We start from the raw sequence: 16843 nt of genomic DNA on the forward strand, positions 1-16843 counted from the left end.
TGAATTTAATAAATGCTTGATCTAATGTGTGAAATCACAAAACGGTTTTTCTTATCGTTGATTGTAAGATGTGTAGTTGTGTTTGTAAGATTCGCCTATTTGTAAATATGTAATATAGTTTAGTTTATGACTCTGTTAAAACCATAATGTACTTCACAGAATACAACGACGGCATCTCCAACATGTAAGCTATTGAACTGGTTGCATTACACGTATTCGACCCGTGAAGATCCGGGGTAGAATAAGTCTTCCGCAACCCATGCTTGTCCTAAGAGGCGACAATGCTTGCCGAAAGAGGCAACTAACGGGATCGGGTGGTCAGGCTCGCTGACTTGGTTGATGCATATCATCGTATCCCAATAGAGTGGATCAATGCTGATGCTATCAATTTACAGACCGCCGTCATATAACTTGGATATTGGTGAGTGCGGCGTTAAACAACATATAAACATGTTGACGGTTGCAGTATTGAGTAATACGGTGGGGGAGTTAAAAACCATTTTGAGCTGTACAGTAAAGTAAGGTTATAACGATCTCAAAGGGACCACAATTTTTTGTTCGTTATAACCGTAGTTCATTATAAGCATTTAAACAGCATAAATGCAACAGATGGCAGGGACTAAAATATAAGTTCGTTATATCGGTCAGTTCGTTATAAACGTGTTCGTTATTAACGTAGTTTACTGTATGTCAGTTATAGCACGGCGTATCAGACTGATGTGGGAGGAAAGCCCGAAGTTGTGCATGCCTTCTACCGGAAGTGAGCGAATTGCTTGGATCGATGCGCATGATATCAGTCACTGGATTGTCTGGTTCAGACTCGATTATTTACAGACTGCTATCATATAGCCGGAATATTCGAGTGCGGCGTTAAACAAAAAAAATTAAATGAAATTGCATGTATTCACACACGTCTTTCACTTGTGATCTCACATTTTAAGATTTTAAACATCCTCAAAACGAATTACATGTGCCATTGTTGTGCTTACTGTGGGAAACAATGTTTTTCTTTAAAAAAATGTTTATAATGGTGTTATTATACACAAGAGTATTTGTACCTTTCAGTATCGCTTAGAAACTGACTTGCCTTTGCATGTGTTCATGACGGATGTCACAGGCGGGGCAGGTAACGCTCACCTTTTCGCGACAATCAGGCCTCGTCACTAGTTGATAGTTATTCATAAACACATATGCTTATGCTACTGTTGCTTATGCCACGTACTTATCCTAATTAAAGTCTAGGATGTAATGGCTAACAAGGTGACAGACTGACCATAAAGGAACGAACGTCAGTCTTATTGTATGTAGAGCCTTTAGTACCGGGACCTGTGAATCCGGGTTAGAATAGGTCTTCAGCAAACCATGCTTGCCATAAAAGGTGACTATGCTTGTCGTAAAAGGCGACTCACGGGATCGGATGGTCAGGCTCGCTGACTTGGTTGATGCATGTCATCGATCCGAAGTGCGTGGATCGATGCTCATGATGTTAATCAATGGATTGTCTGTTCCAGATTCGATTATTTACAGACCGCCGTCATATAGCTGGAATATTGCTGAGTGCGGCGTTAAAAAACAAACCAACCAACCAACTTAATTACCGGACGCTGGTAGGCGCCGACGAAGAGTGTGACAACTATCTCAGGTTGACACGTTGTTATATACATGATAATAATTACATCAACAGAAGTACGATAACCATTGGCTGTCCTTAGAATATAAAATGCTGCGTTGTCATTGGCTAATATATTCACTGACTATTATGCACTTTGATTTGAATGAACATGAATGAATTTACTTTATATTTAAATAAATAAATGAAAAAATTTGATTGATATTTATGCCTAAATAACCTATAGTGAAGCGGAGACTTGACCTGCATAAAAGGTGGGTGTCGCTTTGGGTGTCAGTCAGCAATCCTTAATTACAAATGACGGACAACGTCACAAAGGACAGACAGGCCAGGAGTGACACTATATTATATAGTAGTCTTTTCTTGTGTGACGTCAGTGCCAGCTGTGCTAGACGATAAGGTTTTTCTTTAACGTTTTAACTTCTAACTTTATTTTTCTTTATGATTATAAATTATGGAAATATGTATGCACATTGCAAATAAGCCTATTTGTGTATGATTGTGATTCCCTCGACAAAACGTTGCATTGGTAACAAGATGAAGGGAAACAAACCACAATGCGTCATTTTCCAATTCTTGAAAATAAACGTCGCCCTTGTATTATGGGTTTATTCAAACGTTTAATCAAAATAAATGTTTATGTCGACAAGTTAAAACATATCACATGAACATGTAACAAACATTTAATGATGATTCTAAGATGCTTCTTAAAAAGTTTAAAGGCGCCATCTGTACTTTATCCTGCGTTAAAGTGCACTTTTTGAGTAACGTCATAATGGGATGACGTCATGTCGCTGTACCTCCCCGTGATTTAACGTATCCTTGGTAACATCGTTCTTACATTACTGGGGCGGTCGGGTAGCCTAGTGGTTAAAGCGTTCCTTCGTCACGCCGAAGACCCGGGTTCGATTCCCGACATGGGTACAATGTGTGAAGCCCATTTCTGGTGTCCCCCGGAGTGATATTGCTGGAATATTGCTAAAAGCGGCGTAATACCAGGGAGACAGTTTGCCGTCTTAGCTCAACAGTTTCTCTTTTATCTGTTTAATAAATGCTACCAAGTTAGTGATATGTTTCTGGGTCAAAATGACCACCAGCGGACACATCGACTTGGTTCGTGTCACAAAATAGAAGCGACAATACCCTTTCCATAATCATAAGATGTGTTTGTTTGTTTGTTTGTTTGTTTAACGCCGCACTCAGCAATATTCCAACTATATGACGGCGGTCTGTAAATAATCGAGTCTGGGCCAGACAATCCAGTGATTGACATCATGAGCACCGATCTACGCAATTGGGATCCATGACATGCATCAACCAAGTCAGCGAGCCTGACCTACCGATCCTGTTGGTCGCCTCATACAACAAACATAGTCGCCTTTTACGGCAAGCATGGGTTGCCGAAGATGTATTCTACCCCGCATCTTCACGGGGAGACAAGCATGGGTTGCTGAAGACCTATTCTACCCCGGATCTTCACGGGTGCATAATAATAAGAAGTCTCTGCTTAAAGCAGTCAAGGTATTGTTATGCCAATCACATTTCACCAAAATATGTCCGGTAGTTGAACTGTCACAGAATATAGATCTCATAATTTCAGATAGGGATATTGCTAAAAGCGGCGTAAAACCATACTGACTCACTCACTCTTACGTTACTAATATTCTACAAGTTTAAAGGAACTGTTTCACCGGTAACCGACCCCGAGTGGTATATTTCTTATATGAGATATCAAAATCATTTACCGCCTCTTTAAGGATGTTGATAAAATGTACAAAGTTTTAAAAATATTTACAAAAATTTGAATAATTTCGGACAAGTCCATTTTACGAACAGAGGGGGCTAAGTTTAGTATTTCCCGCATATTCTCACAATCCTTACGTCGATTACCTGTAATTTCTCCTAATACCGATTGTCATATCTCTCCCAGTTTTGGATGCAATCGTTCGGCCACTGCGTTTATCTGCGTAACCCTGCAACATCTATTGGGTGGAAAACTTACTGGACACTTTCAACCAGTCGATGCTTCATTAAACAAGGGCCATTTGAAGAAATAGTTTGCCCATCTATTCCTGATAGTTTACTACACATTACTATGTAAAATATTCCTGATGTTTTAAATCACACCAAGGTCAAGACAAAAGTGAACACAAAATTTGTAAATTTTCGCGAACTTGCCTGAATTACGTTATTGAAGGTGGTTTACGTTTCATGTTAGGAACCTTTTTAACTCGTTAAATTTGTGCAAATTTATTTCAATAAATATATCCGTTATCTTAATTTTAACTGAGTATAGATTCTGTTTTTTATTGGTAAATAACAGCGCGATTTCGATAAATTTATTATCCAAACGTTAAACAGAAAAAAAACCCTCAAGTTTCGAGGTCATCATGTCAGTTGCAGAAATACGAACATTCGGGTAAATCGAACGTGTCACGCTACAAAATTTGCAGGAATCAATTAATGACTCATAAATATCTACCAATCCTAATTTCAAGTGTTTTGGTTGAATATTTACGATATACGAAAATACAAATACTGTGTCATGATGCCAGAAGACGTTCGAAAATCAAACATGGCGCGCTTCGCCCGAACTCAGCATAACTTATTTCTAGTTTCATATCAACAAAGTTTACATTGCCTTCATATATATGCCTTGGCGAAAGTTGACGATCTTCTCAATCAAAGAATGTTTCATTTGTCATTTTCCGTTTTCAAGATACTAACGTGAAATTTCAAGTTGTTTTGTTGAAATTTCAAAATACTAAGTTGAAATTTCAAGATATATACTAATTTGAAACATGTCCAACTTTAGGTAACACGATTCATCATGTATTTCCAAGCCCTCATAGACACGGGTTATCATATAATAGATACTATGGGAATCTTGACAAAGGTCTTTCTGTATTTTTGTCCTTGAACCTGCAGGTCCCCGCTGCTGTATGTTTAGACACAGAAATTCCTGTCCATGTGTGTGTCTTTCGTTGACAAGGCCGAGGCCAGTGCATTAATTTATAAATGCTTTTGTTAAGTGCTGTTTTCCTTCCGATATGAGGTTGCTTAAACCGCACTTATAACCCCGGTCAATGGATCAGTGTTCAATGACTGGCGGGTCTCCTGTACTTTACCACAGAATAGCATGAGCTAAGATGACTTTGTGCGAACGGACCCTGAGAACAGATTTCAGATAACAAAGAGGCGTTATTCACAACTTTGCACATGTTACAATTACGTTAGCTGTCAAACGCATTGAACACTTTTACACGTGATGTTGGTGTGAGTGTGTTCACGATAGAAAAATATGACTATCGTTACCTTAGGTAGCGGCATTTTATTATGGAGGATGAAATAGGGGAGTGGGCAGGGGCCAAATGGGTTGGGAACCCACCTACCCTTACAACCGTAAACAATACATCTTTTGGGGAGTGATACAAAATGGAATATCAATTAACGGTTAAATATTGATATTAGTTACTGACAATCCGTTTGATTTTCATGATAACAATTCTGAATAAAGCATTTTTTGCCACGGAAGAATTAATAGAACTTAATGGTGTGAATGTCCCCCGAAAAAGTCGGAATCGGGCAGGAGCATTGTAACTAAGTCACCTGTTCACTCCCACTTATCATAAATGACTGGTCCCTTGAACATTTGAGACACGTTTCATGATGCACGAATGGTCCCTTGAACCGTTGAAATATGTTAAACGATAAATAATTGATTCCTTGTTGCTCTGAAATACGTTTCATGATAAATGACTAGTCTTTCGGTCCGTCGTTGAGATATATGTCCTTAGACAATTATTTCGAAGACTGTACATATGCAGTGATGCCTTCGCGAGTTGACAGGTCTTGTTCCTGAATTTTGCCTCTCCATATGTCCCATCCACACGTCCAGTGACGACGGAGTAGGTACAGGAAACTGGACAGGAATGGCGCACGACTAAGGGGCACGAAGTTCTACTTCCACGGGATAGTGGTCGCTGACCCTGTTGGTCTGAAAAGTGAAGCCAAGAAATGCTTTTGTATTAGGTTTGTGTGTGTGTGGATATTCCAAGACCCATGGCCTATCTAAAATAAACCTTACTAACAAGCGTTTGCTGTTATATAAAAGAAGCAGGTGGATTATCCGCCATGTCTTAAAGACAATCTCAACATACAATATGTACATGACCTTCACCTTCAGGCGCTTTAAATCCAACAATTTCAAGTCTCAGCGCTATAAATGTAAAACTGCTACAAAAACGGGCAACTGAACTGTACAACCATGTTCCACGATACCCTCAAAGATGAACAATGTTTTGATACTTACTAATGTCGAATCAAGACCTAAATCCAGATCATACAGGTAGACTCTTGAAGATTGTACGGCACTGATGACATCATTTCCTGTGGCCACGATCCTGTACAGATAACAATCTGTTCTTTAACGAATGCTAGAAACCATTGCCCGATTATATAGTCGTTGGACAATAGTACATGTTCCACTTCACTGAGAACTAGTTGTACCACATCAGTATATACTCCATCACGCCCAGTGAGACCAAGTCATGCGACAAATGTACATGTTCCACTACACTAACTGGGAACTAGTTGTGCGACATAAGTATATACTCCATCACACCCAGTGACAGTAGTACATGTTCTTCTACATAAAATGAGAACAACAACACAACCAACACCACACAACAACAACAACAACACAACCAACACAAACACCACACAAAAACACAACAACAACAACAACACAAACAACGCCACACAACAACAACACCACAACCAACACAAACACCAACACCACAACAACACCACAACCAACACAAACCGAAACACCACAGAACAACATAACAAACACCACACAACAACAACACAACAACCAACACAAACACCAATTCCACACAACAACAACACCACAACCAACACAAACACCAATTCCACACAACAACACAGCAACACAAACACAAACACCACACAACAACACAACCAACTCAAACACAAACACCACACAACAACAACACCAAACAACAACAATAACACAACCAACACGAATACAAACACCAACAACACACAACAGCACAACCAACGCCAACACAAACACCAACACCACACAACAACACAACCAACACCACACAACAACAACACAACCAACACCAACACCACACAGCAACAACAACAACAACACAACCAACACAAACACCACACAGCAACAACACAACCAACACCAACACCAACACCACGCAACAACAACAACAACACAACCAACACAAACACCAACAAGACACAACAACAACAACACAACCAACGCCAACACAAACACCAACACCACACAACAACAACACCACAACCAACACAAACACCAACACCACACAACAACACCACAACCAACACAAACACAAACACCACACAACAACAACAACACAACCAACACCACACAGCAACAACACAACCAACACCAACACCACACAACAACAACACCACAACCAACACAAACACAAACACCACACAACAAGACCACAACCAACACAAACACAAACACCACAGAACAACATAACAAACACCACACAACAACAACACAACAACCAACACAAACACCAATTCCACACAACAACACAGCAACACAAACACAAACACCACACAACAACACAACCAACTCAAACACAAACACCACACAACAACAACAACACAACCAAAGCAAACACAAACACAACACCACACAACAACAACACAACCAAAGCAAACATAAACACAACACCACACAACAACCACACAACCAACACCACACAACAACAACAACACAACCAACTCAAACACAAACACAACACAACAACAACACAACCAAAGCAAACACAAACACAACACCACACAACAACCACACAACCAACACCACACAACAACAACACAACCAACACAAACACAAACACCAACACCATACAACAACAACACAACCAACACCACACAACAACAACACCACAACCAACACAAACACAAACACAAACACAAACAACACCACACAACACCACAACCAACACAAACACAACAACAACACAAACAACACCACACAACAACAACAACACAACCAACACAAACAACACACAACAACACAACCAACACCACACAACAACACAACCAACACAAACACAAACATCAACAACCACACAACAACAACAACACCACAACCAACACAAACACAAACACCACACAACAACATAACCAACACCACACAACGACAACATCACAACCAACACAAACACCAAAAACACACAACAACAACACCACAACCAACACAAACACCAACACCAAACAACAACACAACCAACAACAACGCTATCAGCACACAATACTAAATTGTTTGAGCTCCACTTTCGGCGATCAGTCTCACGCTCTGCTGAAGACAAGAGCTGTACTTGATGTAATTTTAATCTAATAATGCAATGCCACAACATATTTATACCAGTCCTGCCTGTCACACCTGTGATGCTTATCATACCTGTCATAGGAGCAGTGGGACCTGCCGGTTGTGGTGTCTGCGTCCGAGCCAATCAGTGAGCGGTATCCAGGCTGGTGGAACACCCCTGTAACTAACTGGTGTGACACGGGGACGTATCGACAATCAGCGTTCAAGTCCCCCAGGTACAGCAAGTTCTGTGGAATATAGTATGAGTATATCAGCTGCACCCTTGCCTCGGGTTGTGATTAATACAGTTTGTATATATCGGCGACCATGCCATTCTCAGCTCTATTTTAAACGGGACGTTACCATAAGTCGTATTGACTCCCTGAAATGTTCATGTCTTAGTTGGGTCATCTTTTAATCTTAAAATATTAAGCGTGGGCTATTAAATATGAGCTTTGAACTCTGGCGGTGTTCCTTGTAATAAAACTCATCATTACATGGCTGAAATATTGCCGATATGACGTTATAAATGACGTCACTGACTCACAAAGAAGATGGCTGACCTGTGTGTTCCATGTGACCTTGACCTCTGCCTCGACCTGGTCAAAGAGATATTGTATCTCGGCCACGGCTTGTGTGGGTTTTGTGTGCAGGCCAACCAGTGCAAGCCGCCATGGACCCGCTGAAGCAATAGTAATCCTTGAAGGAATTAGCTCGTTAAAGCTATTCAACATAAATTACATTTCATAACGCTGTTTAAATTAAGTCACATTAAAATAAGCAGGTCTTTTAATGTTTCAACACTACTGAGTGTGTATTTATGCCATTTTGTTATGAGATATAACCACTTTTCACTCCATCATTATGACATTGCAAGCACTGGTAGCTCATAACAAGATGTCCTCAACTCACACCAGCAATCACGCTCACGCTCACATTCTCACTTCACATTCGTACTGAAACTCAACCCCTTACCCCCCGCCCCCTACCGCCACGCCCTACCCCCACCCCACCCCCTACCGCCACCCCCTACCCCCACCCCCACCCCCTACACCCACCCCCTACCCCCACCCACCACATGTATCACAGTCTCACTTATCATAACATTCTCACTAATCATTACATTAATCACATTCTCACTAACCATAACATCAATCACATTCTCACTAACCATAACATTCTCACTAATTATAACGTTAATCACATTCTCACTAACCATAACATCAAGCACATTCTCACTAACAATAACATTCATCACATTCTCCGTAGCCATCACATGCACACTGACTCCCAAGTTCTCAAAAATTCACACTAACCATAACATCAATCACATTCCCACGAAGCTTTACATTCACACTGACTCTTCTCACATTCACATTACTTTAGAACCAATACCTAAGCTCACACTTAATCTATTCCCAACACTTACAGTCACACATGACCCCTACTGCGATACAAGGCCCACAGCTGCACGCACCTGCCCCGGGATGTTGAGCAACAAACAGAATGTCTCTCACCTTGTCCCGGGATGTTGAGCAACAAACAGAACGTCTCTCAACTTGCCCCGGGATGTTGAGCAACAAACAGAATGTCTCTCACCTTGCCCCGGGATGTTGAGCAACAAACAGAATGTCTCTCACCTTGCCCCGGGATGTTGAGCAACAAACAGAACGGCTCTCGCTCGAACACGTCTCCTCTACTCTCAGTGAACAGGTGGCTGGCCACAACGTCGACCCTATCAGATCTGATGATCACAAACAATGGATTACTTTTCCAAATTTACAAACCATTCACAAGTGCTTCATTGATCTATTTCCTCAAAGTAATATTATACGTATATTTTTTATTATGGTTTTAATTATTCATTATCATTATCATTCATTATCATTGATATTATAATTAACGGTTCTTTCTGAGCGCCATCTTAGGTATTTAGGGTAGAAACATTATTTTTTAAATTACAGACCCACCTTCCAAATATACTACAAAATACCGATCTACCTGATTTCTTGTGCCGACCTGGATAGAGGAACAACATGGGCAAAGAATCGTGACATTCTGTGTCACATTAATGGTATAAGCTCCGAAAGTTCATTAGATACGAAAAATATGTCTGATTATATTAAAGAACACAAACCTGTAGAAGAAGGCATACTGTTCTTTATATCTCGTTCTCCCCAGCCTTGGACTGATCTTGAAGGAAAAACACGCGGACCTGAGAGGAAACAACCACATGCAACCAATCAGATGAGGGAAAAACTATTTTCGACCAACCAACAACTTGTATATGACGTTCAGGGTGGCAACGGTTATAATAGATACAACCTGAGAGGCAAAAGAAAGTATACCGTGTTGTTTTTTTATGTAATTGAAAATTGAAAGAATTGTTCTTAAAGTTTATTGTGTCTTTTTAACCATCACTCATTTATGCAACAGACTGTAAACATTTATCTGTGGCTGGGTAATATTGTCTAAAATTAAATTGGTTCAATGAAGACTGGGGTAGAAATGGATTTGCAACCACAAGTTACCTCCATGTGCCGATAAAAGCAAATTTGTTAAGATATTTTCAATTGAAAATCAAATATTTAGATAAAATCAACTGACACATATAGTTTCTTCTGCCACACAGGTTAAAATCGTGCTTTAACTTATTTCCACTACGAATGTGGTTAAGCAGGGATGTGAACATGATGTATAAAAAATGGTACTGACGAATTCGCAGCTGTGACATGTGCAGAGAGGTTACTATGCAGCTCACTGACGGCCGTGTTGGTAATGTCCCGGATTTCCTGTATGAGAATAACATCATAGCGACTGACGATCTGCAAAATATGACGGTCGCTTTAAACAGGGGATGACCTAGAAACACGAACCAGGGCACCAGCACGCGGTAGGAACAGATGCATGTGTGTTCATTGCGAGTGGGCAGGAAGCTTTGTGAATTGTTTGTCAAACCTTAGAATCCCCATCTGCCATACTCAAGCTACTCGCCTGCAATCCCCGTGTGTGCGGGCATAGAGAATGGCATCGATAGAGCCAGTAGACATAGTTGTACCAGGATCCGCTGATCATGGGTTCGAATCCTTGATTTACCCTGATTTTGACGTTTGGTCTGTTTCAGTATGTCATGTTAGGTTTCACCACAGTATGTCATGTTAGGTTTCACCACGATTTGTTATGTTAGGTTTCACAACAGTGTGTCATGTAAGGTTTCACCACAGTGTGTCATGTTAGGTTTCACATCAGTATGTCATGTTAGGTTTCACAACAGTGTGTCATGTTAGGTTTCACAACAGTGTGTCATGTTAGGTTTCACCCCAGTGTGTCATGTTAGGTTTCACCACGGTGTGTCATGTTAGGTTTCACCACAGTGTGTCATGTTAGGTTTCACCACAGTTTGTCATGTTAGGTTTCACCACAGTTTGTCATGTTAGGTTTCACCACGATGTGTCATGTTAGGTTTCACCACAGTATGTCATATTAGTTTTTCACCACGGTATGTCATGTTAGATTTCACCACGATGTGTCATGTTAGGTTTCACCACAGTTTGTCATGTTAGGTTTCACCCCAGTGTGTCATGTTAGATTTCACCACAGTATGTCATGTTAGGTTTCACCACAGTTTGTCATGTTAGGTTTCACCACAGTTTGTCATGTTAGGTTTCACCACAGTTTGTCATGTTAGATTTCACCACAGTGTGTCATGTTAGATTTCACCACAGTGTGTCATGTTAGGTTTCACCACAGTTTGTCATGTTAGGTTTCACCACAGTATGTCATGTCAGGTTTCACCACGATGTGTCATGTTAGGTTTCACCACAGTTTGTCATGTTAGGTTTCACCACAGTGTGTCATGTTAGGTTTCACCACAGTATGTCATGTTACGTTTCACCACAGTTTGTCATGTTAGGTTTCACCACAGTGTGTCATGTTAGGTTTCACCCCAGTGTGTCATGTTAGGTTTCACCCCAGTGTGTCATGTTAGGTTTCACCACAGTATGTCATGTTAGGTTTCACCACAGTTTGTCATGTTAGGTTTCACCACAGTGTGTCATGTTAGGTTTCACCACAGTGTGTCATGTTAGGTTTCACCACAGTTTGTCATGTTAGGTTTCACCACAGTTAGTCATATTAGGTTTCACTACAGTTTGTCATGTTAGGTTTCACCACGGTGTGTCATGTTAGGTTTCACCACAGTGTGTCATGTTAGGTTTCACCACGATATGTCATGTTAGGTTTCACCACAGTTTGTCATGTTAGGTTTCACCACAGTTTGTCATATTAGGTTTCACCACAGTAAGTCATGTTAGGTTTCACCACGGTGTGTCTTGATAGGTTTCACCACAGTGTGTCATGTTAGGTTTCACCACGATATGTCATGTTAGGTTTCACCACAGTGTGTCATGTTAGGTTTCACCACAGTGTGTCATGTTAGGTTTCACCACAGTTTGTCATGTTAGGTTTCACCACAGTTTGTCATGTTAGATTTCACCACAGTGTGTCATGTTAGATTTCACCACAGTGTGTCATGTTAGGTTTCACTACAGTATGTCATGTTATGTTTCACCACAGTGTGTCATGTTAGGTTTCACCACAGTGTGTCATGTTAGGTTTCACCACAGTGTGTCATGTTAGGTTTCACTACAGTAAGTCATGTTAGGTCTCACCACAGTGTGTCATGTTAGGTTTCACCACAGTGTGTCATGTTAGGTTTCACCACAGTGTGTCATGTTAGGTTTCACCACAGTAAGTCATGTTAGGTCTCACCACAGTGTGTCATGTTAGGTTTCACCACGGTGTGTCATGTTAGGTTTCACCACAGTATGTCATGTTAGGTTTCACCACGATGTGTCATGTTAGGTTTCACCACAGTGTGTCATGTTAGGTTTCACCACAGTTTGTCATGTTAGGTTTCACCACAGTATGTCATGTTAGGTGTCAGACAGAGAGATGCGTATGTAGTATAATAGGCCTAATGGACTAGCGTACAGTTTAATGATGAAATAGACTGAGTCATGTAGGGTTAGACACAGTTGAACACATGTACAACCGGAATATGGATTAAGAAACTTTTTCAATATTATCAGCTTTTAATATATTTGCCAATAACTGTTTACATTTAACAATCTTCACAAACATATGACCCGTGAAGATCCTGGGTAGAATAGTTCTTCAGCAACCCATGCTTGCCGTAAAAGACGAGTATGCTTGTCGTAAGAGGCGACTAACGGGATCGGGTGGTCAGGCTCGCTGATTTGGTTGATGCATGTCATCGTATCCCGATTGTGTGGATCGATGCTCATGACATCAATCACTGGATTGTCTGGCCCAGACTCGATTATTTACAGACATTTGTCATGTATATAGTTGGAATATAATAGTGTGGCGTTAAACAAAAAAAGTTTTCCATATCTCCTTTTGGCTAATGTTACAACCATATGGGATGAATTTCATTCATAAACTTGAGAACCTTTCACACAAAAATAATATTGCATGGAGATCATCGTCAATTTCACGAAATATTGACACAAATAGCAGTAATATGATGAATATATTTTCCTTTACCAAAAGTTTTTTTATTTTAAATTCTCAAAGAAATGCATATACGTGGTTGCATATATTGAGGTAGTTCCATGTTATACTTACCTTGGAATATTGTTTACTAGCTCCTTGAGTAGGAATAAATATCTACACTCTACAAAATGTTGATGTCAAAGTTTAAGTTTCAAAATACGCCCTATAATTTATACTTTCAATAATTATCGTTTGATGCAAAAATAATGCTTTTTCACAGCTGTTATCGTTAGTAATGCTTGCAATCACTGACTCCAATGCTGAATTACGTGTCCTGTATGGCTATACTATGTTTAGATACGGATATTGTTCACATGCCGCGGCACGCTTAACACCACAAGTGTAAACTAGGATATGGAAGACAGTCGAACCTTGTTCTCAGATGTTGTCAGGATAACCGAATGTCCGGATATCTGAATCCCTTATCAACCGACCAACTGTATAACCAGGGGATGTCATGACTCCTCATCCGTGACAAACTTATTCCGTGGAAAAAATGAATTCCTTGGAAGGAATATCCGATCATCACTTCCGAAATATGACAAAGTAGACACAATCTATGGATAACAGTTTCGTTATTTACTGTAAAGGCGACGTTTCGGTATACATCCTTGTACCGTTGTGAATGTATACACCTTTGTCGCCTTTACAGTATATAAAGAAGTTGTTATCTATAAAGTGTGTCTACTTTGTCATCCGTCAACTTCTAAGTAATGTGTAATAAAGAATGTACTTCAGAGATATGTTGTCTTATACATGTGTTTTTCCTTATTAATTCAATGCATGGTCACAAGACCCGTGAAGATCCAGGGTAGAATAAGTCTTCAGCAACCCATGCTTGCCATAAAAGGTGACTATGCTTGTCGTAAGAGGCGACTAACTGGATCGGGTGGTCAGGCTCGCGGACTTGGTTGATGCATGTCATCGATCTCAATTGCGTGGATCGACGCTCATGATGTCAATCACTGGATTGCCTGGCCCAGACTCGAATATTTACAGACCGCCGTCATAGAGCTGGAATATTGCTGAGTGCAACAAACAAACAAATAAATAAACAATCAACGCATACTCATAAGGAACGAAATATACATGAATTTGGTCTCCTTTTCAAAAACATGTAACCTATTGACCTCAGTCTGAACTGATGCGGTTGACACACATTTCAACAATGCTACACCACGCCTCACTCTTCACATTTAGCTTACCTGAGTAATAATCTGGGCCACAATGGGGTCCCCCATCTTCCTTCTACCAAACGACTTAATATTGAAGGCTCCTATCCTGATCGTCCCCACCCACGGGGTGACGAGCCCCACCCCCAGAGCCAGCAAGCTGACAACGAGAAGCCCCATCTCTCAGCTCTGGGTCGTTGTTGGCCTGTCACCAGAGCTCTACATCAATCATTCCATCGCCAAGCGCGCATAAGGCTCTGTTTCTATGTATAGACAACGACATGCCTAGCTTTCAAGCGGCTTATTTAGAACGCTTTTCATAACCTACAGTGACGTCATCCTATTGTTTTCCAATCGGGTTAAATCTCATAAACAGGGATATTATAATATCCATGGGATTTTATATAAACTTCCATTTAGATTGTAACATGTGAATGTTTCTCGCCAGACACATATTTTGCATTTCAACACAATGTAATGAAACATACTTCTTAAGTTCAAATTTATCTTTAATAAGTCCTAGATGCCTAAGTTTGTGGGGGTTATCCGTGTTTACTTGGTCAATTTCAATGAGAAATATATTTCTAAATTTTGTTTGAAGAGCTTCATAGAATTTTGATCAAGGGGCATTTTCACTGTTGGATTTGGGAAGTAGGTGTGCCATAATATATTTGATAGAGAATGTCCAGGACAGTTTTGGTGAGGACAAGAGAATATCCTCCTGCTACACATCGAATAAGAGCCTGTCACATTCCAAGCCTCTCAGGCGCTGGTAATATCTATACATGGACATATATATTTGTAAAATGAGAGGGTACATTCCTAATTCACTGAGGCATCCAATATTACTCGACTTTTTTGGTACTCCTAGAATCTGCTTTGCTATTTTGATAGTGATCTCATTACATAGTTGATTAGGCCAGTTATGATACATTTCATGCGAGGGTCTTAGAAGACTGCAGCCCCATACCTCGGCTCCATATGACGCAATGGGTACAATTAAGACATTATACAAGCGAATGAGAATGTCTGCTGGGAGATGAGAAGTTGATTTCAGTGAACTTTTGATCTTATACCATGCTCGCATGGCCTTTCCTCTCAGTGTATTGACAGCGGCCTTAAAAGATCCAGTCCTCATTAGTACTACTCCAAGATAGGAGTAGGAGTCCACTACCTCAACGATTTGATGGCCCAATTTAAATTGAAGTTTATGTTCTTTTGAGGAGCCCCCAAATACAATTATTTTAGTTTTGGATAAGTTAACTTTATGTTTCCAATGTTCAGTGAAGGTCTGTAGGCTGTTAAGACTGTTTTGCAGACCACGAGCAGAGCATGAAAATAGTACAAGGTCATCAGCAAATAGTAAGTGGATTATAATTAGGGCCTTATCATTCAGTAGAGGGGCATTGTTAGAATTGATAAATACGAAGATGATAAAAGAATATTGGGACTGTGGAACTAATACGGTTCCATATTAGGCTGCCAATCCCTGTGAACCCCCGAAATACATAACCCAGCTAGGTAAATCCCATAACAAGCAAACAAACAAACATATTCAATAAGGTTGCAGTGCAGGTGTCGTCATCCCGCCTGTGTGTACTAACACAATTACTACTCAAGCAATCACCCTCGATTATCCAGTGCATTCTATCATATATTACGCTGGATAATCGAAGATGAAACCAAATCGACATTTGACATTATAGATTATGATTTTTCTCCCTATGGAAAGGAGACGTGAAGATCCGGGGTAGAATAGTCCTTCAACAACTCACGCCTGCCCTAAAAGGCGACTATGCTTGTCGTAAGAGGCGACTAACGGGATCGGTTTGTCAGGCTCGCTGACTTAGTTGATGCACGTTATTGTATCCCTTTTGCGTGGATTGATGCTCATGATGTCAATCACTGGATTGTCTGGTCCAGACTCGATTATTTACTGATTGCCATCATATACCAGGAATATTGCTCAGTGCGACGTTAAACAACAAACAAAATATCTACGGAAAGAGAAGTGGTTGAAGCGTCCAGTCAATCACCATGGAAAATGGCGGTGATCAACTGACTTGTCTT

The 16843-nt window shown here is 40.4% G+C and overlaps 1 protein-coding gene across 1 annotated transcript; it reads right to left on the reverse strand.

Moving 5' to 3' along the window:
- Window positions 1-4970: 4970 nt before the first annotated feature.
- Window positions 4971-14953, reverse strand: LOC139446127 (deoxyribonuclease-1-like 2). Its single transcript, XM_071227413.1, has 8 exons — window positions 14807-14953; window positions 10740-10849; window positions 10162-10239; window positions 9665-9768; window positions 8588-8706; window positions 8118-8272; window positions 5943-6033; window positions 4971-5627 (listed from the first exon to the last, which is right to left on the reverse strand). The coding sequence occupies exons 1-8, from the start codon at window positions 14951-14953 to the stop codon at window positions 5574-5576; spliced, it is 858 nt and encodes a 285-aa protein (XP_071083514.1). The 3' UTR covers window positions 4971-5573.
- Between the last annotated feature and the right edge of the window lie 1890 nt (window positions 14954-16843).

The sequence above is a fragment of the Haliotis cracherodii genome, unplaced genomic scaffold (genome assembly GCF_022045235.1).
Source record: "Haliotis cracherodii isolate W230 unplaced genomic scaffold, xgHalCrac1.p SCAF_6, whole genome shotgun sequence".
In the NCBI taxonomy this organism is placed as follows: domain Eukaryota; kingdom Metazoa; phylum Mollusca; class Gastropoda; order Lepetellida; family Haliotidae; genus Haliotis; species Haliotis cracherodii.

What these genes read in the sequence shown, in the direction of transcription:
- LOC139446127 (XM_071227413.1), bottom strand. Translation starts at nt 14,953, where the DNA reads ATGGGGCTTCTCGTTGTCAGCTTGCTGGCTCTGGGGGTGGGGCTCGTC. An exon ending in AGGTCACATGGAACACACAG is followed by an intron (nt 8,273 to 8,587) that starts GTCAGCCATCTT and finishes TATATTCCACAG; the next exon opens with AACTTGCTGTACCTGGGGGA. An exon ending in TAGGTCTTGATTCGACATTA is followed by an intron (nt 5,628 to 5,942) that starts GTAAGTATCAAA and finishes TTCACTTTTCAG; the next exon opens with ACCAACAGGGTCAGCGACCA.